Source organism: Chelonus insularis, unplaced genomic scaffold (genome assembly GCF_013357705.1).
Source record: "Chelonus insularis isolate UGA/USDA-ARS -01 unplaced genomic scaffold, ASM1335770v1 contig_269_pilon, whole genome shotgun sequence".
NCBI lineage: Eukaryota > Metazoa > Arthropoda > Insecta > Hymenoptera > Braconidae > Chelonus > Chelonus insularis.
Window position 1 is genome coordinate 1 of NW_023276456.1, and position 27729 is coordinate 27729.

The 27729-nt window shown below is 30.2% G+C and overlaps 7 protein-coding genes across 7 annotated transcripts; 2 read left to right on the forward strand and 5 right to left on the reverse strand.

Annotated features, from left to right (window-relative positions):
* Positions 1-156: 156 nt before the first annotated feature.
* On the reverse strand, positions 157-3388 carry LOC118065070 (fatty-acid amide hydrolase 2-A-like; the record flags this gene model as incomplete). Its single annotated transcript, XM_035080120.1, has 5 exons — positions 2589-3388; positions 2375-2514; positions 1762-1941; positions 1439-1658; positions 157-374 (listed from the first exon to the last, which is right to left on the reverse strand). Coding segments are annotated over exons 2-5 (678 nt in total), but the record flags the coding sequence as incomplete, so codon positions are not given.
* A 3238-nt stretch (positions 3389-6626) lies between these two features.
* mats (MOB kinase activator-like 1) lies at positions 6627-11450 on the reverse strand. The gene is made up of 5 exons (XM_035080121.1): positions 11129-11450; positions 9702-9868; positions 9365-9592; positions 9104-9267; positions 6627-9034 (listed from the first exon to the last, which is right to left on the reverse strand). The coding sequence occupies exons 1-5, from the start codon at positions 11140-11142 to the stop codon at positions 8954-8956; spliced, it is 654 nt and encodes a 217-aa protein (XP_034936012.1). The 5' UTR covers positions 11143-11450; the 3' UTR covers positions 6627-8953.
* Positions 11451-11759: 309 nt separating this feature from the next.
* Tti1 (Telo2 interacting protein 1) lies at positions 11760-15379 on the forward strand. The gene is made up of 4 exons (XM_035080122.1): positions 11760-12121; positions 12196-12332; positions 12409-12586; positions 12663-15379. Exons 1-4 carry the CDS (start codon positions 11934-11936, stop codon positions 15316-15318), a joined length of 3159 nt encoding a protein of 1052 aa, XP_034936013.1. The 5' UTR covers positions 11760-11933; the 3' UTR covers positions 15319-15379.
* An 8-nt stretch (positions 15380-15387) lies between these two features.
* On the reverse strand, positions 15388-17160 carry LOC118065073 (exosome complex exonuclease RRP42-like). Its single transcript, XM_035080124.1, has 6 exons — positions 16723-17160; positions 16421-16617; positions 16173-16338; positions 15889-16083; positions 15661-15816; positions 15388-15576 (listed from the first exon to the last, which is right to left on the reverse strand). The coding sequence occupies exons 1-6, from the start codon at positions 16777-16779 to the stop codon at positions 15472-15474; spliced, it is 876 nt and encodes a 291-aa protein (XP_034936015.1). The 5' UTR covers positions 16780-17160; the 3' UTR covers positions 15388-15471.
* A 130-nt stretch (positions 17161-17290) lies between these two features.
* Positions 17291-18904, reverse strand: bc10 (BLCAP apoptosis inducing factor bc10). The gene is made up of 2 exons (XM_035080125.1): positions 18675-18904; positions 17291-18543 (listed from the first exon to the last, which is right to left on the reverse strand). Exon 2 carries the CDS (start codon positions 18427-18429, stop codon positions 18187-18189), a length of 243 nt encoding a protein of 80 aa, XP_034936016.1. The 5' UTR covers positions 18430-18543; positions 18675-18904; the 3' UTR covers positions 17291-18186.
* A 307-nt stretch (positions 18905-19211) lies between these two features.
* Positions 19212-20897, reverse strand: LOC118065075 (pre-mRNA-splicing factor RBM22). The gene is made up of 2 exons (XM_035080126.1): positions 20719-20897; positions 19212-20640 (listed from the first exon to the last, which is right to left on the reverse strand). Exons 1-2 carry the CDS (start codon positions 20770-20772, stop codon positions 19459-19461), a joined length of 1236 nt encoding a protein of 411 aa, XP_034936017.1. The 5' UTR covers positions 20773-20897; the 3' UTR covers positions 19212-19458.
* Positions 20898-21097: 200 nt separating this feature from the next.
* RpII215 (RNA polymerase II subunit RpII215) lies at positions 21098-27666 on the forward strand. Its single transcript, XM_035080130.1, has 3 exons — positions 21098-21248; positions 21644-26138; positions 26224-27666. The coding sequence occupies exons 1-3, from the start codon at positions 21171-21173 to the stop codon at positions 27363-27365; spliced, it is 5715 nt and encodes a 1904-aa protein (XP_034936021.1). The 5' UTR covers positions 21098-21170; the 3' UTR covers positions 27366-27666.
* Positions 27667-27729: the final 63 nt, after the last annotated feature.

A 27729-nucleotide genomic window follows, 5' to 3' on the forward strand; every position in this document is an offset into this window, starting at 1 on the left:
TACTCAAGTAAACTTTTTTGACTAATTATAAAAAAGTATAACATGCTATTAGACTCGTCTTATAAGAGCTGTAAATGTTAGATAATTTAGATTATTATGAAATTATCTATTAAATAATTTCTTCCTTGTTCTATAAATAATTGTAGTTCAACAAACCTCTCCACCTGAAGAACCTCCAGGGGTTTTTCGCGTGTCATATGGATTCCAGGTTGTGCCAGTCACGTTGTTATAAGTTTCCCAGCACATACAAAGTTCCGGTGTATTGCTGACAAGAAGAATAATTCCACCAGCTTTTTTGACACGTTTCACTACATCAGCATCATTTGATGCGACAATCCGCTTGTTTGTCGTTTGTCCAGCTGAATGACTCATTCCTACCAATAAAAGCATAATTATATACATACGTTAATTGATCCCCATAAATCATTGACTTTATAAAATTTAGCTGAATAATTATTTATGCAGTGATTTAAAAAGTTTAGTTAGTTTTAGAAATAGCTGATATTTCAATTACTATCAGAGATTTAAAAATACGTAGAAATTTTTTAATCAGAAAATCAGATAACAGTTCAGAATTTTCTATTAGTGACCAGAATATTCTTCTCTATCAATCAGCTCCATTATCGTCAATTTCAGCCTACAAGTGAGCTCAATTTAACTATATTCTGTTGTTAAATCCCTCCCAACTGTATCGTGACTTGTTTCATCAAAGCTCATTAATTAAACAAGTACTTTTCGTTATTTTTATATCATTAAGACATAAATAATTCTACATTTTTTCTCGAATAAACAAGTAAAACTCGTCTATTTCTATTAAAATGCCATTTCGAGTATTAATAAATTTAAATTCAAATTTTCCAGTGAGTTAACTGATAAACAAGATGTATTACGTTTTTCAATTCACATTTCAATAAATGTTTGCATTTTTTCTTTATGTGCTACAACGATTGAATGATTATAATAATAATAGACAATCACAAGCATATGTAATTGACCTTAATACAAATGAATACTTAACATTACTTTCCTTAACGGTTTTTTTTTATTTTTTTATTTCAATGGATTTCTAAGGATGATCCTTTTCTAAATATTCTTAATAATTTAAATAATTTTTATCATGAACAATATAAAATTGTTAATTGATTTATTTAAATAAATTGCAATTTGTCTTTATATATTCAAGTCAGTCCAAATAATTCAAATTATTATTGGGCAAAAATTTAAATGATCAATGGTTGATTATTCATCATACAAGATATTTTAATTTGCTTTAATAAATGAGTCTTAACGTATTTCAATAAGACATTGTGAGACTTTGGCACTAAACCGGGTTTTGAATGATTGTTATTGAAATAGAAATAGGTGTAGAGTTATGAAAAAAACATGAATACTATAATCATTTCATGTCACGTAAAACGTATTAAAAAATTAGTCTTGCCTTTAACTGAAACACTCTCTTTAACCGTCACCGGTATACCAAGTAGCGGAGTGTCACGAGCCAACACTTCTTCGGTTTTTACTCCAGATTTTATGAAACGGTCAACATCACGTGCTTCCTCAAGAGCAGCTTCAAAACGATTCTCTACAATCGCATTAATCACTGGATTGACTTCTCGACATCGTTGTATATATGCTGTCACAACTTCTTCACTGGTTAACTGTACATAGCAGAAGAGAATAAATAAAATAAATATTAAAAAGCAATGGTCTTTTTTTCATAATTTTTATTTCATAAAAAATAGCTTTTTAATCTAAAATTACCTCTTGACGACGAATTTTTGTAGCCAATTCATATAATGGAATATACAGAATTTTATTAGTAATTGGGGGACATCGTTTTATTTTTTTGAAAGCTTTCATTTTAAGAAATGGTGTTGTTGAACATTTAACTAAAAAAACGAATGCTGCCACTAAAAATTTGATGGTGGTATTCAGCGTTTCCTAGAAAAAAAAAAATATTTCATTATTTATTCAATGCATTAAGTGCTAATATTAAAAATAATCATGTTTGTAGAATGATTATTTATTATCTATGAACATTGCTTAGAAGCTCTACAAATACACATTAAGCTCATCAGACTCAAGCAAAATACAGTCACGTTTTGCTAATTAAAATACATTTGTTTCGATAATAAAAACGTTTTTTTTCAGAATAATAAGAAAATTAAAAAAAGAAATTAATTATATAAGAAAATTGGAAATACATTTACCTATTTTTACGTTATAAATAAAAAAATTTTAAGAAAATAACTGGTTGATTATTGACAATTACTCAAAGCTTTATACAAATCAAGACAATCATAATAATCACAAAAGATAAAGGCAACGATTAAAGTCAGAAGCTAAAATAAAAGCTCAATCGTAGTTTCCTTACCGCATAATTAAGTCGTATATTGAGATAAAATACAGACAAAAGTGATAAAGCTAATTCCATTTTTCCTTAATTCCAATGATTTTCCTGAATAGTGTCGTTTCGAATAATTATCGCCAATTATATTTTCTTATGTTGAAATACTTGAAACAAATAACTATTGATAGAATAATTTTTTCAATTATTTCAATTGCGATTGCACATCTAATAGTATTACTTCACGAGATCTCATCTGAAATTGCACGTTCAGCATGAGTTGTGAAGTTTAGAATTGCTTATAGTACTCCTTGCACGTGATAATGAATCCTAAAAGTAATGATATCACTTGTAAACATTCAACTTTTGTTTACTTTTCTTCAAAAATGCACCAGTTATTTATAATTTAAAATTACAACATTAATAATATAGAAAATAAGACGATTCTAATGTCGAACGAGACTGGTTCAATTACTTTTTTACTCGTTAATTCTGTCACGTGTTGCAATGTCACTGGTTTGTAGAAACTCTCGTTTAAGGAGTTGAAAAAATAGTCAACCTGTTATGATGCAAGTCAATACATGTAATAAATCTTCACGGAGTAGAATAATTTATAACAAAAAAAAGTAATCAAATATATGTAATTTGTATTAATTTATGATCAATATTGGATAATAAATAGTCAATTGGTCAATACTATAAAATTGATCATGGTATTTATGCAATCAATATTTCAGCACTGCAATATTTTTTGATAGGCGTACGAATCGATACTAAATGGTCTTTACTAGTGAATAAGATATTTAAAGAGGTCCAAAGATGTATTTGTGCTTTATGGATAAAACCAATGGTGGGGAACAGTTGACCAGGCCTTGACGAATAAAAGAGCTCACATAAGAGACACTGATGCTGAATGAGTCAAAGACTCTTCACATTACCCCTTTGACCAAGGAAGGAAAGTAAACACTTGTTAATTTCATAAGTAAATAAAAAATAAAGACATGATGCATTTATGATAATAATGAAAAGAATGGTTATACTGTGTCACAAAAATTCAACTGCAATTTTTCATTTCTAGATCCTGAACAATATTTTAATTGAGTAAATATTTTTGCATCACTCAGTCATTAATGATTGAATTTTTTCAATGAACAAAAACAATTTGAATAAATTAGCTTCTTTATCTTTTCAATAGTATTGAAAAAAAAAATTCTTACTTAACAGAATAAATTCAAAAAGTTTTAAATAAAAATTAGAATAAATATTCCATTCAATCTACTGTTTTGCATCTTTCAGAAGCCATACATAAATTATACTTTTTGAATGAATCTAGATACAAAAAAGAATCTTAATAAAAAAAAATTCATTGTATAATTGCAAAAAATTATTATTCTGTTTCACTTTTTAATACCTTTAATGAATTTTAAACTCATACAATGATATCACTCACATGGAATTGTAGTGGAGTTCTAACAAAAAAGATATTTTAATTAATTTCAATTTTTTAATATCATTGAAAAAAAAAATGTAAAAACAGTCTATGAAATTATCATTTTTTTCTAACATAGAATGGATTGAATCACAGATATACTGCGTGTCAATAATTAAATAATTTAATTAAAAAGACAAAAAAACTGATGAAGTTCAATTATCAACTGAATCAGTAATTAATTAAATTATTTTCTCTGTGATATAAATATCATCAAGTATAATATAATCATTATAATTATATTAGCTACCTAACATTCGAACTTTTATATTACCCATAATTTGGAATAAATGCAGCGTTGTTGTATGTAATTTTCGTGAAATATACTTTCAAAGATACTGATTAAATGTCAAAAGTACTGAGATACTGAGGTGTGAATTAGTTAAAGTGCTGAATTGCTTATGTCAAGTCTGTAACTCATTCAAATAATTATGAAACGTTTTCAAGTACAACAATAATGTTAGTAAATTCTCTTCAAAAGTAATAAATAGTTAGTATAATTTCCATTTAGTAATTAAATTGAATTGTTTCAAATTTTATTAATAAACCAACCATTTTTCAACTAGAAAGATATATTGGAATACTTCTAATGACCAACGGTCTCGAATAATATTCAAGGTGAAATTTTTTCAATGACGTTAAAATGCTAATAGAGCTGAATGTGTAATACCTGTATCTATATGATAGACCTATGCAGCGAATAAATGATATCGATAATGGACTCATTAAATGGAATGGTATATAACAAATATAAAACTGGTAGTGTAAAATGATTTGAAATATTTACAAAAAACATGAACGTTGGTTTTTGTTTAAACTTTAGTCGATTCAAAGTAAATATTTTTTATCACGGCAAGTGTCGCTAAAAACCTACAATGTCATCAAATTTACATGAGTAAAGACAGAATAATTGAAAACCAAGTAATGCAGCATGAAGAAAACAGAGAATATTAATAAAAGTGATTTTAGCTGTCAACTAATTCTCAGAAGAATTTATTCATTTACTTGGCTGTTTTATCAATATCCTTTTCGAACTTTGCTATCTATTATTATTAATATTATTTTAATGCTCCGTACTATAGAAACTATGGTTCTATATCATCCTTATCCATTTGACATTCATTTAAAAGAGTACGATTGACGTTTTTCTAGAATGCAAATCTCCACAAACATGATGTTTTATGATTCGCATTACACAAAGACAAATTTTCGTTCAAGGTTCAAAAGTTAATAATACCTCGAATATCATTCAATTTTTTTTTGCATGTAGAGAATAGCGAAAAATCATTGAGTATAATTTTTCATTATCAGTTATTTAACGAAACAGAACTTAATGTAAGAAGTTAAAATATAATTTTTTCCCAATTATTATAAACTATAATTTGTAACGTTTAACAGGAAAATAAGCTTTCCTTTAGAATAATGAGTTGAAGAACGAGAGAAAAATATGACTATTTAATAAAAATACTCGATAACTTAACTCATATGTTGTGTAAAAAATTTTATCAACAGGAAATAAAAATCAAAACAATAAATTATTAGATAAACTCACCATTTTTCTACTCATCCCATCTGTTGTAGGAAATAAATATGCATCTATATTATAAAAACTTTAGGAAAAACTGTAGAACAATCACGATCAATCTTCTTTTACTTTTTGTATTCCTTTTTCCTTGTTTTAATAATTTCTTAACGTCCACATGGTCTCCCAATTTATAGTTGGATTTTAAATCAGCTGAAAATTTGTCATTTTTATTATTTTCTATAGATGAATAGTTTGCCCACGTGAAAAAATGTTATTATCGATATAATTTTACAACATAAAAATATTTTGAAGTATGTTAGTGTTAAAAAAGATAGTTTTTATTGATAACAATAATAATGAGTACCACAATAAGCAACTGATTGATAAAAAATCCAAAAAATAAAGTTAAATAAAGTTGACTGAACCAAGTGAATGGTTCGCAACGACTGAATTCGTGGCTAAAGAAGAAGAAAAAGGTTTCCATCAAACATTGAGTGAGTGGGGCAGCATAATATTGGAAATAAAAGTTTTTCTAAGCTTCATTTTCATTTTCACATTTGAATTCATATCGTTAATAATCGATTTATTTTGTTTATCTATGTATATGTGTGAGTTAATATGAATATGATATAATTAAATTTTTTATCATGCAATAAGTACCTGTCAAAGACATTTTTTATAGTAACTGTCATGTGATACATGACAGTCTGAAAACTCTTCATTACAAGAATAATTTCATCAGAAGACAAGAATTTTCCCAGGGTTTTAGATTACTAAATTTTGTATGAAAATATATAATTTATAATTTATTCATGTGGCTGAAAAATAAAAAAAAATAGAAATTGTTAACCATACGCGATAAACTTCATGTAATTACTCCAAACATGGCATTGAATTATATAAATTACAAAGAAATGACGTTATGTAAAGTAAAATAATATAAATGGTAACACGAAAACAAATAATAGAACATAAATTTTACACAATTTGTCTGTCAATTAATATAAAAAATTACACCAAAAACGTATATTGATACTTGTCATCTTAAATCAATAATCAAAAGTATGAAGGAAAGAAGATAATTCAGTATCAACAATGACGGAAAAAATGATAATAGTTGCTAATTAATGTATCCAATTATAAAAAAAATGACAATATTAATTATAGTCATATTTATTGTGATGATTCGTTAATAATAATTATTATAGTAATCTAATTACTCCTGAGTGACTTAACATCATTATTTATCTAAAAGAAACAAGCAATTCAAATTACATCGAGCCATCATTTATTTGAGAAAAATACTATTTACATTGCACAGTTATTATCACTATAATCGTTAAAGCGACATAACGATTAGTTTTTACAGGAGATAAGCAACGTGGCGCAAAATTATTTGTGCCTCTACACTGGTCGTCCACATACCTATATAGATAAGACATGAGGAAAATAAGATCAACATTTTAGCAGTATTATCACACCACGCAACTCACACCCAAGAACTTTCTTATTTTGGTCTCTCATTTCGAATCTTATAGAAACTACTGTTTACTTTACTCATGTAATTACACATTTTGTTAGAATATGTAAAATATATGAGTTATTTGCACCAAAGTTTTGCAATTTATTTCATTATAACAGGAATCACTTTTTTATCTTCAAATAATTGAGATAATTTATTATAAACTATGGAGAATTAATTTCTTACAAATGCGCTTGTAAAAATTAGATAGTGTTAATCACTTAAACTTTTTGATTATTAATGAATACAATGATTGTTCGTTGTAACTAAAAATTAGTTCTCATCGAAGAAAAATGATCTTGAAATAAATTTTAACTGTTTTAGATACTTTTGATTATGTTAATAATTTAAAATATTTGATAATCTCATTATTTGATCAACAATCAAGTCAATTTCTTTAAAATATTTTTATAATTAAAAATGATTAATTACTATATTTTTTCATTAACAATCAAAACAACCATTGCTTCTAATTATTAAAAAATTGTCAATCTTATTTTTATTAACAATTTAAACAATCACTATTTAAAGATAATTTGAAGAACAAGCTATGTTTCTATTACTTTAACGAGTCAATCAATATGGATCTCGTCTATTGAACTTTGACCATATTATGCCATGTGAATTGGTAATTTGTATCATTAAAAGTTCGAAGAGAATGTGTTTAATCACATGCGAAAGCGCTGTGATGAGTTCTATATGAAAATTAAATTATTTACTGCCCTCTAAAGCTTATTTCTATGATAACTCTTTTGTTTAAGTACTGAATAATAATATATATGTATATAGCTATACACATATATTATGTTTATATATGAATCGAGATACATTGAGTTATAATTATTAAGAGATATATTTCCAGATGGGTAAAAGTACACTTTTTAGGCATGAAATTTTATACATATAAAAGATATTCATGTCTATATAATTTCGTACTCAAATTTGCATCGAAAAATTACTCATCTGCAAAAGCTTGTTATATAAAATATAATATTTTTTGCTTACTTGATCCAATGTATGTTAAAATACGACGTATAATGGAGAATCATTTTTTTTGGATTTTAAATACACTATATTACGTTATAAATTTCTCCACTTATTTTTTATCGACAGTTTTTATATTGTAATAAATATACTGTACTTTAATATCTATTAATATATTAAGTTATAAATTAAAAAAGATATTGTCGAACATAAATGCGCACCTGCTAATAAAAAAAAAATATCAAATAAATAAATGTCAATCCCAAGAATGGCTAGGAATAAAAATGCATCATAATAATAGAATGAAAATTTTTTACCATAATTATAAATTAATTGGTATCATTTACTAAGAGAGCAGAAAACAAATGTTTTGTTATTTGAATAGACGACAATGGTGCGCATTACTTGTGCTTGACGATAAACAATTGGTAGCATTTCTAGGTTTAAAAAAGAATAATTACGAAGAAACATAAATTTAAAGAACACTTCAAATTAAAAACAAAATTAATTATAAAGAAAAAGAATGAAAAGGTGTATTATTTTTTAAATATCCTTACAGGATAAACGTAATGCCGCAATCCTTCTAAATCTTCTAACATAAATAATCTAAAAAAAATATGTAATTGATTCTTTAGATAATGAAATGGACATGAATTAAATAAATAAAAAAAATTTTCAATATGAATGACAAATAATAATTATTAACTAATAATAATAGATAAGATAAATAATTGTAAAATATCCTAAAAAATACAACTATATTACAGGAACTAACGTTAACTTATTTTGCTAACGTTCAAATGTTTTTTTTTTCTGGATTACTTATTACACTCATTTATCATACTTTCGGAATAAAAGCTGAAAAAAATTCATCTGCATTGGTGGATCGATGCGCTTCTACAAGATGTGTACGGCGACGAATATATTGTAAATATTGTTAACCTACCGTTTGAGACGAAGCCAACTAGCTGTGTTTTAACTCAATTAAAGAAAGTCCAATAATTATGTAGAAGTCAGAAAAAAATAGCACAGATGGTTCTTTGGAGGTTTTATGTTGATATCTTTTTTGTAGTGAAATGAATCCATTCATCGAGCATCCTTCGCAGTTAATTTTTCAATTAACTCTTGAAGTGGTGCCAATTCTCGTCTCTCGATTAGATTGAATTCCTACAAAAAAATTATCGTATATATTTAACAATAAATAGCATGTTAAAAAATTTCTAATAGTGCACTCACTTGAACGAAGAATATAAAATGTTTAAATGATGTATTCAAGTGTGCTTCTTCTCCCAACTGAACAACTTCACTGAAATGTTGATGGTATATGTGAGCATATACTCGGAATAATCGTTTCAGGATTGTTTTCGCAATGGAAAGAAAATTTTTTGGGAAAGGAACACCTGTAATTAATAATTTGATGGAGAGATTAGGAAATTTATATATATAAATACAATAATTCATTTATTTCAACACAGCATATAAAAATATGAACATTACCTATTTTTGAAGGAAAAAGTGTTTCATCGTCCAATTGATCTTGGACCCAAGTCATTAAATAATCTATATACTTAGGAGCAGAGCATTTAATTGGTTTTTTGACGGTATGACCATCAGCCCAATGATACTCATATTTTGGTCCTGCTGACATTATTGGACAGCTTTCTTCAGTACAAAACTCTGTTATAGTTCCGTATAGCATATTAATTTGATTAAAAAAATCAACAGCTGGAAAATAAAGTGGCTATTTATAATGAATGCGCTATATGAAAATCATATATGTGCATGTGAAATTTAATGATTCCTTTTTATTCATTATTTCATTTTAATTACTTACTGTTCACTGCAACCCATTCATTAAGATCTTCTCCTTCAGGCAGCATAACAGCCAACCGTAAATTTCCGGAACCGAGTGTTGCTGCTGCATGTTTCATCAAGTCATACTGATGCGTTCCCTCAGGAATATTCTTTTTTGGTTTAAATGTCTTTGAAGACCTGCTTCCACTAGAAATAAAGAGAATAAAATCACTATTTTACATTATTTTTTGAATCATTCAAAACTTTTATTCATTTATTAATTATGCGCATAATTATTAATTTGAAGAGAACTTCAAAGTAAAACGAATTGATTATCATTTTATATATTATGCTTTTATCATATTTCTAAGTTAATAATTGTTTAGAAATTGAATAAACAGAAATATAATATATAAATGATTACTCATATACGACTTGTGATTTATACTTAAGAGTTTTATTATGTTTATAAACTTGAGAAATTATCTTCAATTTTTGTTTAATGACAGTAAAGTTTATTTTAAAGTATGAGATTTCAACATAACTCCAATTTTATCTTTATATAAAGTAAAAATAATTATGCTAAAAGCTATTTTTATTTCTTGCTTAAATGTCATATATTGTGATTTTAATTGAAATAATTAATGTTAACACAACTGGCCAACTTTTTTCTTGCTAATAAATGTCATTACAATGATTACGGTCCGTAAATAAAAACATGATCAAAAACTGATGCATTTGGTGTACTTTTGAAACATCAATTTAAATAATAAATTACTCTACATGCTATTCTAGTAATGATTAAAATACTACAAAAAGAAAAGATAATTTTGATTATTCATAAATATAATTAATTCTTGTCGTTAATCAAAAAAGAATAAACTTGAAATTAGAATCATGAAGCCTGGCGTTCTTTCTTATTTGTTAAAATGTAAAATAATATGCAAAAATTTGTAGAGGAATTTTTATTTCTGAATCAATAATGTGTAAATTTAAATCTGCATGTTCTGAGAGAGCATCCATTTACTGACAAATGAGTCATAACACAATACTATATTTATTAGAATGACGTGAGTTGTAGCAAAAAGAGGAAACTCATCTAAGAGAAAGCATAGAAAAACTCTAATGGTTGAATGCATCAATAAAATTAAAATTAATGAAGAAGTTCCTTTTTAGGAGGAAAGTGTTTTTTTTTAGAATAAATAATTTTATGTAGACAGGTCAAGAACCTAATTTAGGAGAAGGGATACATAACAGAGATAGAGGTGTATTCTGTCAATTGAATGATGAATCTAACAAAATCAATTTTATATTTCCATAAGTTTTGATTAAAAATAAATGACATGTAAGAAAAATGAAAAAAATTTCTAAAAAATTAATCAATACTCTTCGATTTTTATGAGATGAAAAAAAATAATCTCAAACATCTTTGAAAAGTCTACTTTTCATAAAAAGAATAAAACTTACAATAGGAAGCTCATTCTGGCTACTGATAATGTTGTGTCGCGTCAATGTGCGACTGTACTGCAACTATGGTGATTTAATTGTTGAATATCATATAAAATAAGCAGCACTGAGTTTCCAAGGATACGTAGAAACACTTAACACAACAGTTCAATGGAGAAAACTGCACGAAATTTTTTGTCAATGGCCTTAAAGATGACCCGTCGACTACATTCGTTCTCCTCTGTTTCCTTTATCGTCGGATTGGTGTTTTCCTAAACTTTTCTGACTACGTCACATCCGCCATTTGGATTCATCTTGGGCATCAAATTATTCAACGACTTATAATTGCACAAAAACAAATTTTACTGCAAAAATACTGAAGAATATTTATAAAATAATTTTTTTCAATTTATAATTTCATGAAATTTACTTAAAAATAACTTGAAAAATCTTATTATAAGGAATTTAACTAAATAATCAGTCAATACACCATCTAAAGTGGTGCGTAGTTCACTAAACTGAAGTAAGTTGCATAAAACTTACCTGTTCATTCTGATTGGCTGAAAATTCCTAGTGAATATATTCACTGTCTGTGAATACGTCATAAAACAAAGATTACAACAATCACGTGATTTTAGTACGCTTTGGAACGGATAAATAAATAAATAGGACCATTGCGCAGACATAACCTCATATAACCTTCAATCATGTGACTTTGTTTATTTACATAAATTACCCGGTTCAACCGTGATTTTATTGGCCAATTCGTTAATAAAAGTTCTTTAATAATATTTACGTGATTTTATTCAGCTATTAACTATTTACTATGGAAGAAATTACGACTCGACAAGCTTTTCTCAAAATTAAACCTTACTGTGATTCTTTAATGAAAACTCCAAAAGCTGATCATGCCAGTAAAGTTGAGATTCAAATAAAAAATTTGCCAAATTCTGTGGTGCAAGATCTAACAGAATACATTTTGTACCCAGTTATTGTTCACATTCAAAACGTTGGGTAATAAATAGCTGATTTTCTATCAACAATGCTTCAAACTTATTTATTAATGAATGAATACTTGCTTCTTTTAGATTAGATGCTAAAATTAATTTGGTGGATATAATAACAACAACTGTTTCTAAAATAACTCTTAGAAACATTGACTTTTTCAACAAGCTCTATTTTTGTGTGGTTTTGACTATTTATGATCCATCACAAAATACTTTGGGTAAATAGTGTTACATAAAAATCAATTGTTATTCATCATGATTATTTCAATTTAATATTATAATAAAATTTTATAGTTATTTCGGGACATGAAGAATTAAAATTAAGTGTGACAACATGTTTGAAAAGCTTAATGTTACATGCATCATCAGATGTTATCGAAAAATTTTATACTCGAGAAAATGCTTCAAAAATTAGTCAAAGCATTTATTTATGTCTTTCAATAGCTAAAACAGAAAAGTTATTCTCTTTAAAGTACGTCAAATTTTATTCTTTGCATTATATTATTACTTTTTTTAATATTAAAGGTAATTCATTATTTTTTTTTTAGAATATCAGCCATCGAAGCATTGATGACCTTATCATATATTCATGAAAACGCCGATCCTTCTGATATTGTCTTACAAAATCAAGTAGCCGATATAATAATGTTATTTCTCCCTGGAATTGTAAAAGGACTACAAGAAATTTATTTAGAGAATGATATAATTAATCATAAGGTCATTGTAGCAGCAGTAAAAGCTCTAGGACGTATTTTAGCTTTAGTAATGGAAGATTTACCTCAAGAAGAAAAACCTTTGGACTTTTTAAACTTAGTAAATTCAACAAAAGCTTCTATTTCTGATCCACTGGGTATTTATTTAAACCAAAAAGGTCATGAAGGTATGGAAAAATTGATACAAACAGTTACAAGAACCCAAGAATGGTTTGATGCGGCATCAGAAAAACTTCAACATCCGATACAAAATTTACTTAATTTAACAAAACATTCACACATCAACGTTAGAAGAGAATTAGTAGAAACAACAATATTACTTATTACAAAATGTCCAAGAAATTTGAATAACAATTTCATTGATCTTGTAGACATTCTTATTATTTTATCAGAAGATGATTCTTTAGACGTAAGCAATATCTCAAAAAATGCACTAGATAAAGTTAACTCAATAGTGATTGAATATAAAATGCGATCAGTTGTAGAAATGTTAGAGGAACGTTTTTATAAGTTGCTTATACAGCTACCAAGACTCATAAGAAGATCAGATGATGTTACGCAATTATCATATTTAAATCAATTAATAGGGTACATAAAAATCTTAGGCAAGGAAAGACTACCTTTGGTTATGGCTTCTGCTTCTCATTTACAAAAACTGATATTATCTCTTGTTTCTATTATAGAAATTGATTACAGTGGTGTATCAATTCTGGAAGATAATCAGTTGAGAACAATAGAGGATTGTGCAGATCCATCAAATATTTCTTGGAAGAAATTTAAGTTTATTCGAGACTTAGAGACAGAAAAAAAATTGATTCTTATATGTAAACTTCTTGGAACAACTGGTGATTTATATATTCTAGTTGACACAATTTTCGAAATGATGACGAACATGAAACATTATCGAAAAGAATTGATTTTACTACTAAATTGGACTTTGCAATGGACAAAAGAAGCACCAGCTTCTTTATATCAAGACGTAATCAATGACTATATAGACCATGAATTTTGGTATTTACCTTTAGAGTCTAGTGAGAATGAAGAAATTCCTTTGCGATTTTTGCAAAGTAACGTTGTTCAATCCTGTCTTTTAATAGAAGGATTAGGATTATTTGCATCTGTACTTCAAGAAGAGTATCAACATTTTTTACTGAAAACATTGTATTTAGTCATTGAAAAAGCGGGAAGCGGGAATGGATTGATTAGTTATGTAGGTCATCAAGCCTTAGAAGCGATAGCTAAATCTCAAGGATGTGAAAACATTACTACTCTAATTCGAAACAATGTTGATTATATTTCTTATCATGTCACAATGAAATTAAAGAGGATAGAGAGAAACCCTGGAGTCTTAAACGTCGTTGCTGTTGTCATAAAGTATAGTTCAATAGATATGCTCCCATGTTTGAAAGTAATTGTTGAGGATGCTCTAGAACAATTGAGTTCTCAATTTTCAAAAGGTAACGCCTATGCGATGTTAAAAGTTCTTTATACGTTTACAATATGTTTACGACAGTTATTAGGAATTAAAAGTATTGAAAAAGATAATACAATTGAACAAAATAAAGATAATATTGCTGAACAAATAATTCAAACTCTTTTAGAGTATCACAATGCGAAAAAAGTATCAGAAGATTTTGAAAATAATGAACTTGGTGGTAAACCTGAAGATATTTTAAAAGAATTGCAAGAAAAAAATGACCTACAATCAGATTATGATGTTGACGATAATGAAAATGAAAAAAAGGAACCTCCAGAGTACATTAAAATGACAGAAAACGTAATGAAAACATGTTTACATTTCTTACCTTCTCCAGATATTTCTAAATGTTTGTTAGTGATGCAAACACTCCAACATGGACTCTATATTCTCGCTGATTGGAGTGAACAACTGTTACCGATTGTTCATCTATTGTGGCATCCTTTAGTTGATCGTTTTCAAGCTTCCAATATTCTTATTATCAACCATGCTTGGCAACTACTTTATACATTGGCTCTTGTATCAGAAGATTTCATTAGATCGAGGACGCTTAAACAAGTATCGCCTGCTTTATTAAAATTTTTAGATAATTCTGCAAAAGAAAGTTACAAAAAGGATTCAAAAAGTACTTATAAATTTACGCAAATCTTTAAACTTCAAAAACTACTACTAACTCAAATGGGACAGGTTGCTAAATATATTAAGCTCCATGAACCCGATCTATGGAATTTACTCACGCTGGCTGAACCTTACTTAAACTGCAATCAGCATCCTGAATTACAAGAATGTTGTATAACTTTGTATAAAAAAATAGCAGAAATCAATGGAGACATCGTGTGGGTTAAATGTCTCAGTTTATGGCATTCCCATGTCATGCCTATTCGGCAAAACAAATCGTTCAGTATGAATGATTTAAAAATGAATGAACAAACAGATAATAATAGTGAATATTTGAAAAATATTCGTGAAATATTAATGTATATTGATAAAATTACCGATGCAATTATTAGATAAAATTTAATAACTGTAAAACAGTAGATGTAAATTTTGTACAGCAAATTTATAGATTTGATTTTCAATATCTATGTACAATTAATATTTTTATTAAAAAAAATATGAAAATAATTTATGTTAAATTTATTATTATTAGTTGATTTATTTATAAAGTTACCGAAGAAACCCAATAATTGGTCTTTGAGGTCCTAACGATTCTTCTTTCTTCAGAGCTTCCATTAATGTATAATTTAATTTTTGTCCCACATGTATTGCAATCTATAAATATAAATATATATATTTGTTTATTATTTATAAACAAGGGATACAATATTATTATTAATTCAAATTTCCAATGAATACCTCAAGACTTTTAAGTAAAGTAGATTGTTGAAGACTTCCATATCCTGTTTTGACAATTGCTGTAATTTTTCCATTGGGTACAACCGAAACAACTACACTTGCAGCTGCACATTCTTCTTCTTCAGCTGTAGGATCAACTATACAATTTTCACCAATCTAATTGTAAAAAAAAGTGATAATAATGTATTGAATACTACATGTGATTATAAAAATAAGATAAAAAATTACTTTGCACAGAGTTACTAAAACTGGAAAGTTTTCTGCATTCAATCTAATGCAATCAAATGGGTCATCAGATAATTGTATATCTGCTTCTCCACCATCTAATGTTGCTGCTGTTATCCTAGGTATTTCGACGCTAAATAAAGCAGCTTTTACACCTATTCCAATCGCATCCACTAAATTTCCACCACATTGAAGAATCTATCAAATATTTATAAACAATAAAACATAAAACTGATTTCTTGAAGTTTTTCGTAACTTTTGCAATTACTATAAAATTAAATACTTACTAGAATATCAACATACATCTTCCAGCATTTTTTGTATTTTAAAATACTCAAAAATTCAAGATTGAATGCACTTGATGATTTATAAGCATTTGTTAAAATACTAGTAATTTCTCCTGCTAAATCATCTCCTCCTTTGCCTTCGAATTCTGGGGTAGCATTAGCAGAACTAATAAATAATTGAAAAATGTTAGTAAAGTATTAATCAATATTAAATATGCATAATATTTTTTGAACTAAATAAAATGTACCAATCAACAAAAAATTCTAATTTGCCTTGATCAGGTCTATCAGGGAACGGTGTATCAATTTCAGCTTTTATTCCAACAAGTACATCAGTATTTCCAATTCTTACACGTGCTGATCCATTTGTTTGAGGCATCAATTTTGTTTCAATTTCTAAGTAACGATATTGCAATTGGCTACGACCATCAGTTCTTATATTTGCCTGATAATAATTTGATTAAAAAAATTTATTTAAAAATATTTTGATACGATTCTTCTACTAAAATAGCTTGATACAATTAACTTTAATTCAGAAAATAAATCTTACATTTACTCCATGGAGTATAAAAGTTTTTTCCGCTAAACTTAATGGATTTTCTGCCATTTTTTATAATTATAATTTCGGAATTTAATTAATTTTGAAAAAATACTGCACGCAACTGTGAAGCAAATATTGCGTACGACAAAGAGGTTATGATGACTACACGTGTGTAAATTTGGTTTGGATTTTTTAAAAAAATTTATGGGCATTAATGAAACTAACGATATTCTTGAAAATTTTATTAAGAAAATATGAATCATGAAATTAAGGAATTACGTATAAGTGAATAATACAAACAGTTTTTAATATTTATAAAAACAAATTCCATGTTACTCAAGCATCCAAGCACTGATGAATTTAATGAATATTCATGTGTCATGTGAACTTGTCTGTTGACATTTGTTAGCATTTTTTGTTTTATCAGTGTGTATATTCAATTCAATTAAAACTTTTTATAATAAAATAACAAAAAATATTTCAACGTCAACATATTTAAGCAAAACACGACACAGTTTGTTAATAATTTTATGCGTAGCAAGAAGGAAATATTATTTCATGAGAAAAACTGCTGATAAAATTGTTAAAAAAATATTTTTATTTCTTATAATAACTATCCATTATATTATTGTTGTTGAAGTCTGTTCTGATTTTCACAGCAATTATTATAAACGGCATCTAAAAATTTTAACTTTACAATTTCCATTTTTGTACATATGATTACAGTTCCTGAATACAATGAATATACTGCAAGATGAAGCAAGTATATTATCAAAGCGATTGAATCTTTTCTTATTTTCTTTGCATAATTAGAATATTTACATCAATTCCTTCAAATACTACATTTAATTCTAATACCATACAAAATCCGCTGTAACAGTGTATTTGTAACTATATTTTCATCATACTTATTTAGCTTCAAAAGATACATATCATAAGTATAAACTTGATAAATGAAATAAGGGCAGTATATTATACATAAGTCAAATTATTTACATAAGAATGAAAAATAACTTTATCAATCGATTGAGTGATGATTAATTTTTAGTTTAAATGATATCTTGAGAAATTAATACATAATCAATCGTGTAGATTTTGGTTCAGGAAGCATACAATCATTGCATTGGATGGATCAATTTATCAATTAGCGGATCAATGAACAAATAAGCCATTACAATTTTGACGTTCATAAGTCATGAATTCATTAATGATGATTCTAGGATTCAATTGTACTACATATGAAATATTTACAATGAAAGCTACTTTTGGCTTGCCTGCATCACTCAAAATTCCACACATTTAAGTTATTCATGATTCATTCTTCGTCTATGATATTCATTACGTTAACATTTAATTTATGTACATATTGCAGCAAGTGTAACGTAAGCTTTTACATGTCATCGTCCTTCGAACTTAATATAATGTTCATTCTTCTTAATTAAGTTCAGAAATATTATTCGCCAACTGTACTTGTCAATCACTATCACATTTCACCAAGTCGCAGTTAGTACTCCAAAATAAACAGTTTCCTAAACCACTATAGCAAATTAAGGAGACTGCAATAAAAAATACTAGACTGCAAATGATGCATGGTCGTCTTTCTAGAAAGAATCCGATGAGGTAAAGTATCATAAACATAACATGTGTTTGTAGTAATGCCGGGTTTACTGGTTTTGGTATCAGTAAAACTGGTAGCAACCACTGTAGACAATACATGCTGTTTTTTCTGACTGATAGCGACAGAATGTTTATATTACTCTTGAAATAAAAATTTTTTGCGAATTCTTTTTATTACTTCTGTCATTGATTAATTATTTTTAGCAATGTTATCTGAAATAAATAAGGTTATACATCATTAAAATAATTAATATCAAATTAATCATTTATGCTTGTTAATTAGTTGAACAAATTTATTTTGATTGCATCAAGAAATTACTTATCATGCCTAATTTTATCATTACCTAGAGGAGTCCACAATAACATTACACATATTGAATACTGTTTAATGAATAATAATATTTATTAATAAACACTGAATTTGATTCACTTCAAAATCTTATTCATTGCAACTGCTCTCTATAACTATTCACAATCTTTGGCATTGAAGACGAATAATTTAATTTCAACCATATCATGACGGAAGACTCTTATAATAACAATGAGAATGAATAACAATACAGATGGCTATTCTTTCATTGTGTACCTTTCCCGTCTTTAATTGCGATTGTCACCCGCTCTATACGAGATGATTAGATTTATCCAAGCTCTGTTGAAATGTAAGAAACCTGTTTTGCTTCTAAGAGGTTCTCATATATTGTTATTATGAAATAAATGTATAGTAACAATAATAAAAGTGCAAGCATTCATTCATGTGTAGAAATAAAATACATTTGTCAAATAAAATAGTTGTTATGGTAAAATTTGTAAAGGAATAGAAACAATTTTTTTTTAAGAAATTTAACTCTATATTTATTACTTTTATACTTAATTTATATTACATGTATAATTATTTACGTCAAATTGCCAAAAAATACAATGATAAATTTAATTTAACTTAATGAATAAAATCTGCAAACAAGTAAATGGTTCTGAATAATCACGTTACTTATTTATATCCATCATTAACATACTTATATTCAGGTTTTATCTAAAAGATATAAATTTACAAATTCATCATTTAAATAAATGATGCAGTAATGGTCAATTCGAAAATATTATAATTCGAAAGAATTTGTTATGTTACTTTTACTCTTCGGGCCATGGTTTGCCAATACCTTGACTTGCACCCATCCTTGATGGATCTTGACTAGGATAATGGATTGGAGCAGTTCCTGGAGGGAAAATAGGAGCAGCTGCAGTGGCAGTAGCAATTTGAGTAGGAAACATGAACTGTGGAGCAACTGGAGGTGGTGGAATCATCATAGGAGGCATGATGCCTGGTGTAGCTTGGAGATTGAAGAAATTGTTGCCTAAACTCTCGGGTGGCGGAAGTGGCTTTGGTAAACCTGGCACCGGTTCTAGCAACTCTCTCGTCGTTTCGGCTGCTGATACTGTTTGACGTCCTTGAGAACGACCCCATTTGATGGTTAATCTTCTGCCTCCAAGAATTAACTTATTGAATGTTCTTTCAGCAGCTAATTCTGCTGCACTTCTTTGCGTATATTGAATAAATGCACACTGCTGGCGTGGCACCATAGTTACGGATCTGATTTCACCGTATTGGTAGAAATGATCACGGAGTTGTTTTTCGGTTAACACATCACCCAATCCACCAATATATAAGGTTGTGATCGATTTATCTTCTGGCGGTTCTAATGTTGGCATTGCTGCCGCTCTTCGCATCAATTTATCTGCAACTGGATCATTAATTCCATAATAACGATCTTTTATATTTTGATCTGCAAGTGGATCATCAGGATCTGTAGGTTTTTCGTGTCTATAAGGACATTCTTCGCCTCTTTTACATTCTCCTTTAACCCAAAACGAGCAAATATGAGGTCTGTTCCTTTTATAATATGGACTAGTGCGTGCCAATTTCATTAATAGATCACTTGCTGCTGCTGATTTTCCAACAGCTCCAGCAGGAACTGTTGGATCCAAATTTCCTATTTCTTTATCGATATTTTGTACATAATATTCTTTATTCACTTCTGATCTTGGAATATCGTCTTTTACTTTCAATGCCATATCTCGTACTTGAATAGGTAATCCGTATTCTAGATCCAATAGACACGTTTGACATACGTTTTTGAGTCTGCTACATGTTTGACATACTTCGGTTTTCTTGAAGCGCATTCTTGCTCCTGGACACCATCGGAATACCGTGAAGGGACGTACACAAATTTTGCATTCTTTTCCGTACTTCTCTTTAGTCATTCGAATGTAAGGATTATCTCCAAGGCACGTTTGGCATAAAATTGGGAATTCCTATTAACAAAAAACAACTCAAATTAATATTCTAGTAACTGGACAAATAGTTATGAATGTATTTTGAATGTTACTTACAGCATCTTCCCAGTTTTGCCTATTGTAAGTATTTGTTGTTTTTGACGTAGCCATTACAATTAAAAATATGTTTATTCAGAACAATAATTAACACTTATTTTATGATTAAAATTAACAAATGTAAACGCGTTTAGTGCTCCACAATCTACTCGTGTAGACTTGGTATGCATCAAGATGGCGACTAGTGAACTCTGTTTGTGTTTCAGCAGAATAGCTTGCTGCCATCTGATATCGATAAACGTAAATAGTTTTATAGGTGGCGCTGGTGGCATATTCTACGAAAAGCACTAAATTCGAACCCAAGTTCACCCTTCTGATTGTTTTTATGATCGTTGACTAAGAGCATTTGCTCACGCATACTATCGTCCGTGCGGCTGGTGGCGGCCGCCGCGGCGGTCGGTTAGACCGAGTCGCGACGCAGAAGGCCACAGAAGCCTTCGTTGTTCATCAAAATGGCCACGTCCGACTCGAAGGCCCCTTTGAGGCTCGTTAAAAGGGTGCAATTCGGTATTCTTTCACCGGATGAAATAGTAAGTAATTATTCCCCGTCTCTGTTAAATAATTTGTGATATTTTTTATTGAATAATTCTGTAAATATTACCCGAAAATCAATGTATCGTTTTGTGAACGTTCCCGCTTTCTCGCCATCGTTGTGATTATGTAGTGACTAAGTGTGTGTTTCTAACGAAAATAATATGAAAAATTTTAATTGAATATATTTGATAATTCAATAATTCTTTAATATGTTATCAATAATTTTATGATATTTTTTAATTAATTTTATTTTTAATTATTGAATAATATGACGCAACGAGTGTTTTTGGACTGTGAAATTTGTCAGTTAGGGTTTTAAATGAAATGTTAATTGTTATATCTCTCTTTAATAAAATTACGAGCTTTATCATAAGGAAAATTTTTTTTTCAGCGTCGTATGTCACTTACTGATGGAGGGATACGATTTCCAGAAACAATGGAAGGAGGCCGACCAAAGGTGGGAGGTCTCATGGATCCCAGACAAGGAGTCGGTGATAGGAATTCACGTTGTCAAACATGTGCAGGCAACATGGTAGAGTGTGCTGGACATTTTGGACACATTGATTTAGCAAAGCCAGTATATCACGTGGGATTCTTCACTAAAACGATTAAAATTTTGCGATGTGTTTGCTTTTACTGTTCCAAATTACTTGTCAGTCCACATAATCCAAAATTAAAAGAAATCGTTATAAAAACAAAAGGTCAACCTCGTAAAAGATTGACATTTGTTTATGATTTATGTAAAAGTAAAAAAATATGTGAAGGTGGAGATGAAATGGATATCAATAAAGATGGAACAGAAATACCTGCTGCAGATCGAAAACCAGGACATGGAGGATGTGGAAGGTATCAACCAAGTCTTCGAAAATCTGGTTTAGAAATCAGGGCAGAATGGAAGCATATTAATGAAGATTCTCAAGATAAGAAAATGGTTTTGACAGCAGAACGTGCCTGGGAAATTCTCAAACATATTACAGATGAGGAATCATTCATCTTAGGAATGGATCCAAAATTTGCTAGACCTGATTGGATGATTATTACTGTTTTACCAGTACCGCCATTATCAGTAAGACCAGCAGTTATAATGTATGGGTCTGCAAAAAATCAAGATGATTTAACTCATAAATTATCAGACATCATTAAAGTAAATAATGAACTACTCAGGAACGAGCAAAACGGTGCTGCTACACATGTGATATCTGAAAATATCAAGATATTACAGTATCATGTAGCTACTCTAGTCGACAATGATATCCCTGGAGTTCCTAAAGCAATGCAGAAATCTGGAAAACCATTAAAAGCAATCAAAGCCAGATTGAAAGGAAAAGAAGGAAGAATTCGAGGTAATCTCATGGGTAAACGTGTTGACTTTTCAGCTCGAACTGTTATTACTCCAGATCCAAATCTTCGAATAGACCAAGTTGGAGTGCCTAGAAGTATTGCTCAAAACTTAACATTCCCAGAAATTGTTACTCCTTTCAATATTGATAAAATGCAGGAGCTTGTAAGAAGAGGAAATTCACAGTATCCTGGTGCAAAATATATTGTAAGAGACAATGGAGAACGTATTGATTTAAGATTTCATCCTAAACCATCAGATTTACATTTGCAATGTGGATACAGGGTAGAAAGACATATTAGGGATGGAGATCTTGTTATTTTCAATCGACAACCTACATTACACAAAATGAGTATGATGGGCCACAGAGTAAAAGTTTTACCTTGGAGTACGTTTCGTATGAATTTAAGTTGTACGTCACCATACAATGCTGATTTTGATGGAGATGAAATGAATCTTCATGTTCCTCAATCGATGGAAACTCGAGCTGAAGTTGAAAATATTCATGTAACTCCTCGACAAATTATTACTCCTCAGGCGAACAAACCTGTTATGGGTATTGTACAGGATACTCTAACAGCAGTAAGGAAGATGACGAAACGAGATGTTTTTATAGAAAAAGAACAAATGATGAATATTCTTATGTTCTTACCAAGTTGGGATGGAAAAATGCCTCAACCGTGTATTTTAAAACCAAAACCTCTTTGGACTGGTAAACAAATCTTTTCTCTAATCATTCCAGGCAATGTAAATATGATTAGAACTCATTCTACTCATCCTGACGATGAAGATGATGGGCCTTATAAATGGATTTCACCAGGAGATACAAAAGTAATGGTCGAACATGGAGAGTTAGTAATGGGAATCTTATGTAAAAAGACTTTAGGAACTTCAGCTGGATCATTGTTACATATCTGTATGTTAGAATTAGGCCATGAAGTGTGTGGAAAATTCTATGGAAATATTCAGACTGTGATTAATAATTGGTTGTTATTAGAAGGTCACTCCATTGGTATTGGAGATACTATTGCTGATCCTGCAACTTATCTAGAAATCCAAAAAGCGATCAAAAAAGCCAAAGAAGATGTCATAGAAGTAATTCAGAAAGCACACAACATGGAGTTGGAACCAACTCCTGGTAATACATTGAGGCAAACTTTTGAAAATCAAGTCAACAGAATTCTCAATGATGCTCGTGACAAAACTGGAGGATCTGCTAAGAAATCTTTGACTGAATACAATAATCTCAAAGCTATGGTGGTTTCTGGATCTAAAGGATCAAATATTAACATATCTCAAGTTATTGCTTGTGTAGGACAGCAAAACGTTGAAGGTAAACGTATTCCTTTCGGCTTCCGAAAACGAACATTACCACATTTCATCAAAGACGATTATGGTCCGGAGTCTAGAGGATTTGTAGAAAATTCATATCTTGCTGGTCTGACTCCCTCTGAATTTTATTTTCACGCTATGGGAGGTCGTGAAGGTCTTATTGATACTGCTGTAAAGACAGCTGAAACTGGATATATCCAACGTCGGTTAATAAAGGCTATGGAGTCTGTAATGGTTCACTATGATGGAACTGTCAGAAATTCAGTTGGTCAATTGATTCAGTTACGTTATGGAGAAGATGGTTTATGTGGAGAAACAGTAGAATTCCAGAATCTTCCAACAATTAAATTAAGTCATAAAGCATTCGAAAAGAAATTTAAATTCGATCCAACTAATGAAAGATACCTACGACGTATTTTCACGGAAGAAATTGTTAGAGAAATGATGGGCTCTGGTGAAGTTATTTCAGAGCTTGAGCGAGAATGGGAACAATTAAATAGAGATCGTCATGTTCTCAGAGAAATTTTCCCCAGCGGAGAATCTAAAGTAGTACTTCCTTGCAATTTACAAAGAATGATCTGGAATGTCCAAAAGATTTTCCACATCAACAAGAGAGCTCCAACAGATTTAAGTCCGATGAGAGTAATTCAAGGAGTAAAAGATTTGTTAGATAAATGTATAATTGTAGCTGGAGAAGATAGATTGAGTAAACAAGCTAATGAAAATGCTACTTTATTATTCCGTTGTCTGGTTCGATCAACTTTATGTACAAAGTGTGTATCAGAAGAATTCAGATTATCTACCGAGGCTTTTGAATGGTTAATTGGAGAAATTGAAACAAGATTCCAACAAGCACAAGTATCTCCAGGTGAAATGGTAGGAGCATTGGCTGCTCAGTCTCTTGGAGAACCCGCTACTCAGATGACATTGAATACTTTCCATTTTGCTGGAGTATCATCAAAGAACGTAACTCTTGGTGTACCAAGATTGAAAGAAATTATTAACATCAGTAAAAAACCAAAAGCTCCTTCACTAACTGTCTTCTTAACAGGAGCAGCTGCTAGAGATGCTGAAAAAGCTAAAAATGTTCTCTGTCGATTAGAACATACTACTTTGAGGAAAGTTACTGCTAATACTGCTATTTATTATGATCCAGATCCTCAGAATACTGTGATTGCTGAAGATCAAGAATTCGTTAATGTTTACTACGAAATGCCGGACTTTGATCCAACTAAAATATCTCCTTGGTTACTCCGTATTGAATTAGATCGTAAAAGGATGACTGATAAAAAGTTGACTATGGAACAAATTGCAGAGAAGATCAATGCTGGCTTTGGTGATGATTTGAACTGTATTTTCAATGATGATAACGCAGAAAAACTGGTTTTACGTATCAGAATTATGAATAGTGATGACAACAAATACACAGATGTCGAGCAGGATTCTGTTGATAAAATGGAAGACGATATGTTCCTTCGTTGTATTGAAGCAAATATGCTTAGTGACATGACTTTGCAAGGTATTGAAGCGATAGGAAAAGTTTACATGCATTTACCACAAACTGACGCGAAGAAGCGAATCATTGTCACGGAGACTGGCGAATTTAAGGCCATTGCCGAATGGTTGCTTGAAACTGATGGTACAAGTTTAATGAAGGTTTTGAGTGAACGAGACGTTGATCCTATAAGAACATTCAGTAACGATATTTGTGAAATTTTCCAAGTACTTGGAATAGAAGCTGTACGTAAATCAGTAGAAAAAGAAATGAATGCTGTGTTACAATTCTACGGTCTTTATGTAAATTATCGTCACTTAGCTTTACTTTGTGATGTGATGACAGCTAAAGGTCATTTAATGGCTATCACGCGTCATGGTATCAATAGACAAGACACTGGAGCACTTATGAGGTGTTCATTCGAAGAAACTGTTGACGTGTTACTTGATGCTGCTTCACATGCTGAAGTAGATCCAATGAGAGGAGTATCTGAGAATATTATCATGGGTCAATTACCAAGAATTGGAACAGGATGTTTCGATTTGCTGCTCGACGCAGAAAAGTGTAAAGCAGGAATTGAAATACCGATGGCTGTTGGTGTAGGAGTTATGGCAGGAGCTGGAATGTTCTTTGGAAGTGCTGGATCACCCAGTATGAGTCCTCAGATGACTCCTTGGATGGGGTCAACACCAGGTTATGGAGTTTCTAGCATGTCTCCAAGTAAGTATTATAAATTTAATAACTCAAAAAACCATTATCTTTTGTTTTAAATATCATTTAAAATTAATATAATTTATTTTTGTAGCTATGGGAAGTGGTATGACTCCTGGAGGTGCCTGTTTCTCACCATCAGGAGCTTCAGATGCTTCAGGACTATCTCCTGCATACTCAGCTTACTCTCCACAACCAGGAAGCCCAGGAAGTCCGGGACCAAGTATGAGCCCTTATCCAATGTCTCCAGTTGGTGGAGCTTCACCAAGTTATTCGCCTACATCACCTGCATATTTACCAACATCGCCGAGTATGACGCCATCGAGTCCCAATTATTCTCCGACAAGTCCCACTTATTCTCCTACTAGTCCTAATTACTCCCCTACAAGCCCAAGCTATTCTCCAACCAGTCCTGGATATTCTCCAGCCAGTCCGAGTTATTCACCAACGAGTCCGAGTTATTCTCCTACTAGCCCGAACTACTCCCCTACGAGTCCTAGCTATTCTCCAACAAGTCCAAGTTATTCACCAACAAGTCCGAGCTATTCACCAACGAGTCCTAGTTACTCTCCTACAAGTCACAGTTATTCACCTACGAGTCCTAGCTACTCTCCAACGAGCCCTGGATATTCTCCAACCAGTCCAAGTTATTCTCCAACCAGTCCAGGGTATTCTCCAGCTGGTCCCAGTTACTCTCCAACGAGTCCAAGTTATTCACCAAGCTCTCCTAATTACACACCTCAGTCTCGATCTTATTCACCAACAAGTCCTAGCTATTCACCAAGTTCACCACAATATTCTCCAGCAAGTCCGAGTTATTCTCCAAGCAGTCCCAAATATTCACCCACAAGCCCAAGTTACTCTCCTACATCACCATCATTTGCTGGAACTTCTCCTCAATATACTCCTACGAGTCCTACATACTCACCTACAAGCCCTACTTACTCTCCAACAAGTCCAAGTTATTCTCCAAGTTCTCCTCAGCATACAGCTGGTGGAAGTACCAGATATTCACCTAGTAGTCCTAATTATTCACCTACCAGTCCTACTTATTCACCATCAAGTCCACAATACTCGCCTTCAAGCACAAAGTATTCACCAACAAGTCCAACTTATACACCAACAAGCCCAAGCTACTCTCCAACAAGCCCAACATATTCACCGCCTGTGCCCGGTTATTCACCAACAAGTCCGACATATTCTCCAGCATCACCTGCATATGAAACAGATGATTAAAAAGAAAACCATCGATTCTATTACAAAAAAAACATATTTCGTGATTATTTTACACTTATAATTCTTCTTATTCAATTTAATTATTATTTCTCGTCAGATACCTGTTTGTTTTATTTTTGTTTAATATTCTACATCTACAACTCGATTGTTGAAAAATCGAGTTTCAAAATAGCATTATTGTCGTATATCGACTACATAAATTACGATATAATGAATGAACTATATTTGTGATTAATCTTGTGACATCAGTAAAGTTTAATAATTATCTTTACAAGTTTGGAATAATGGCTTAGATGTAATATTCTATTGGCATATATTTTTTGTAAATAAAGATCAATGATTATAAGACTTAAATATGTTAACG

Coding starts and splice junctions, on each gene's coding strand:
- Tti1 (XM_035080122.1), top strand. CDS start 11,934: ATGGAAGAAATTACGACTCGACAAGCTTTTCTCAAAATTAAACCTTAC. Junction 12,333..12,408: donor TCCATCACAAAATACTTTGG/GTAAATAGTGTT, acceptor AAAATTTTATAG/TTATTTCGGGACATGAAGAA. Junction 12,587..12,662: donor GAAAAGTTATTCTCTTTAAA/GTACGTCAAATT, acceptor TTTTTTTTTTAG/AATATCAGCCATCGAAGCAT.
- LOC118065073 (XM_035080124.1), bottom strand. CDS start 16,779: ATGGCAGAAAATCCATTAAGTTTAGCGGAAAAAACTTTTATACTCCAT. Junction 16,618..16,722: donor TTATACTCCATGGAGTAAAT/GTAAGATTTATT, acceptor AATTATTATCAG/GCAAATATAAGAACTGATGG. Junction 16,339..16,420: donor TTAGAATTTTTTGTTGATTG/GTACATTTTATT, acceptor ATTATTTATTAG/TTCTGCTAATGCTACCCCAG.
- LOC118065075 (XM_035080126.1), bottom strand. CDS start 20,772: ATGGCTACGTCAAAAACAACAAATACTTACAATAGGCAAAACTGGGAA. Junction 20,641..20,718: donor GGCAAAACTGGGAAGATGCT/GTAAGTAACATT, acceptor TTTTGTTAATAG/GAATTCCCAATTTTATGCCA.
- bc10 (XM_035080125.1), bottom strand. CDS start 18,429: ATGTATTGTCTACAGTGGTTGCTACCAGTTTTACTGATACCAAAACCA.
- RpII215 (XM_035080130.1), top strand. CDS start 21,171: ATGGCCACGTCCGACTCGAAGGCCCCTTTGAGGCTCGTTAAAAGGGTG. Junction 21,249..21,643: donor TTCTTTCACCGGATGAAATA/GTAAGTAATTAT, acceptor TTTTTTTTTCAG/CGTCGTATGTCACTTACTGA. Junction 26,139..26,223: donor AGTTTCTAGCATGTCTCCAA/GTAAGTATTATA, acceptor TTATTTTTGTAG/CTATGGGAAGTGGTATGACT.
- mats (XM_035080121.1), bottom strand. Junction 9,268..9,364: donor ACTTTTTCCTTCAAAAATAG/GTAATGTTCATA, acceptor TATTAATTACAG/GTGTTCCTTTCCCAAAAAAT. Junction 9,035..9,103: donor ATTTTATATTCTTCGTTCAA/GTGAGTGCACTA, acceptor ATTTTTTTGTAG/GAATTCAATCTAATCGAGAG.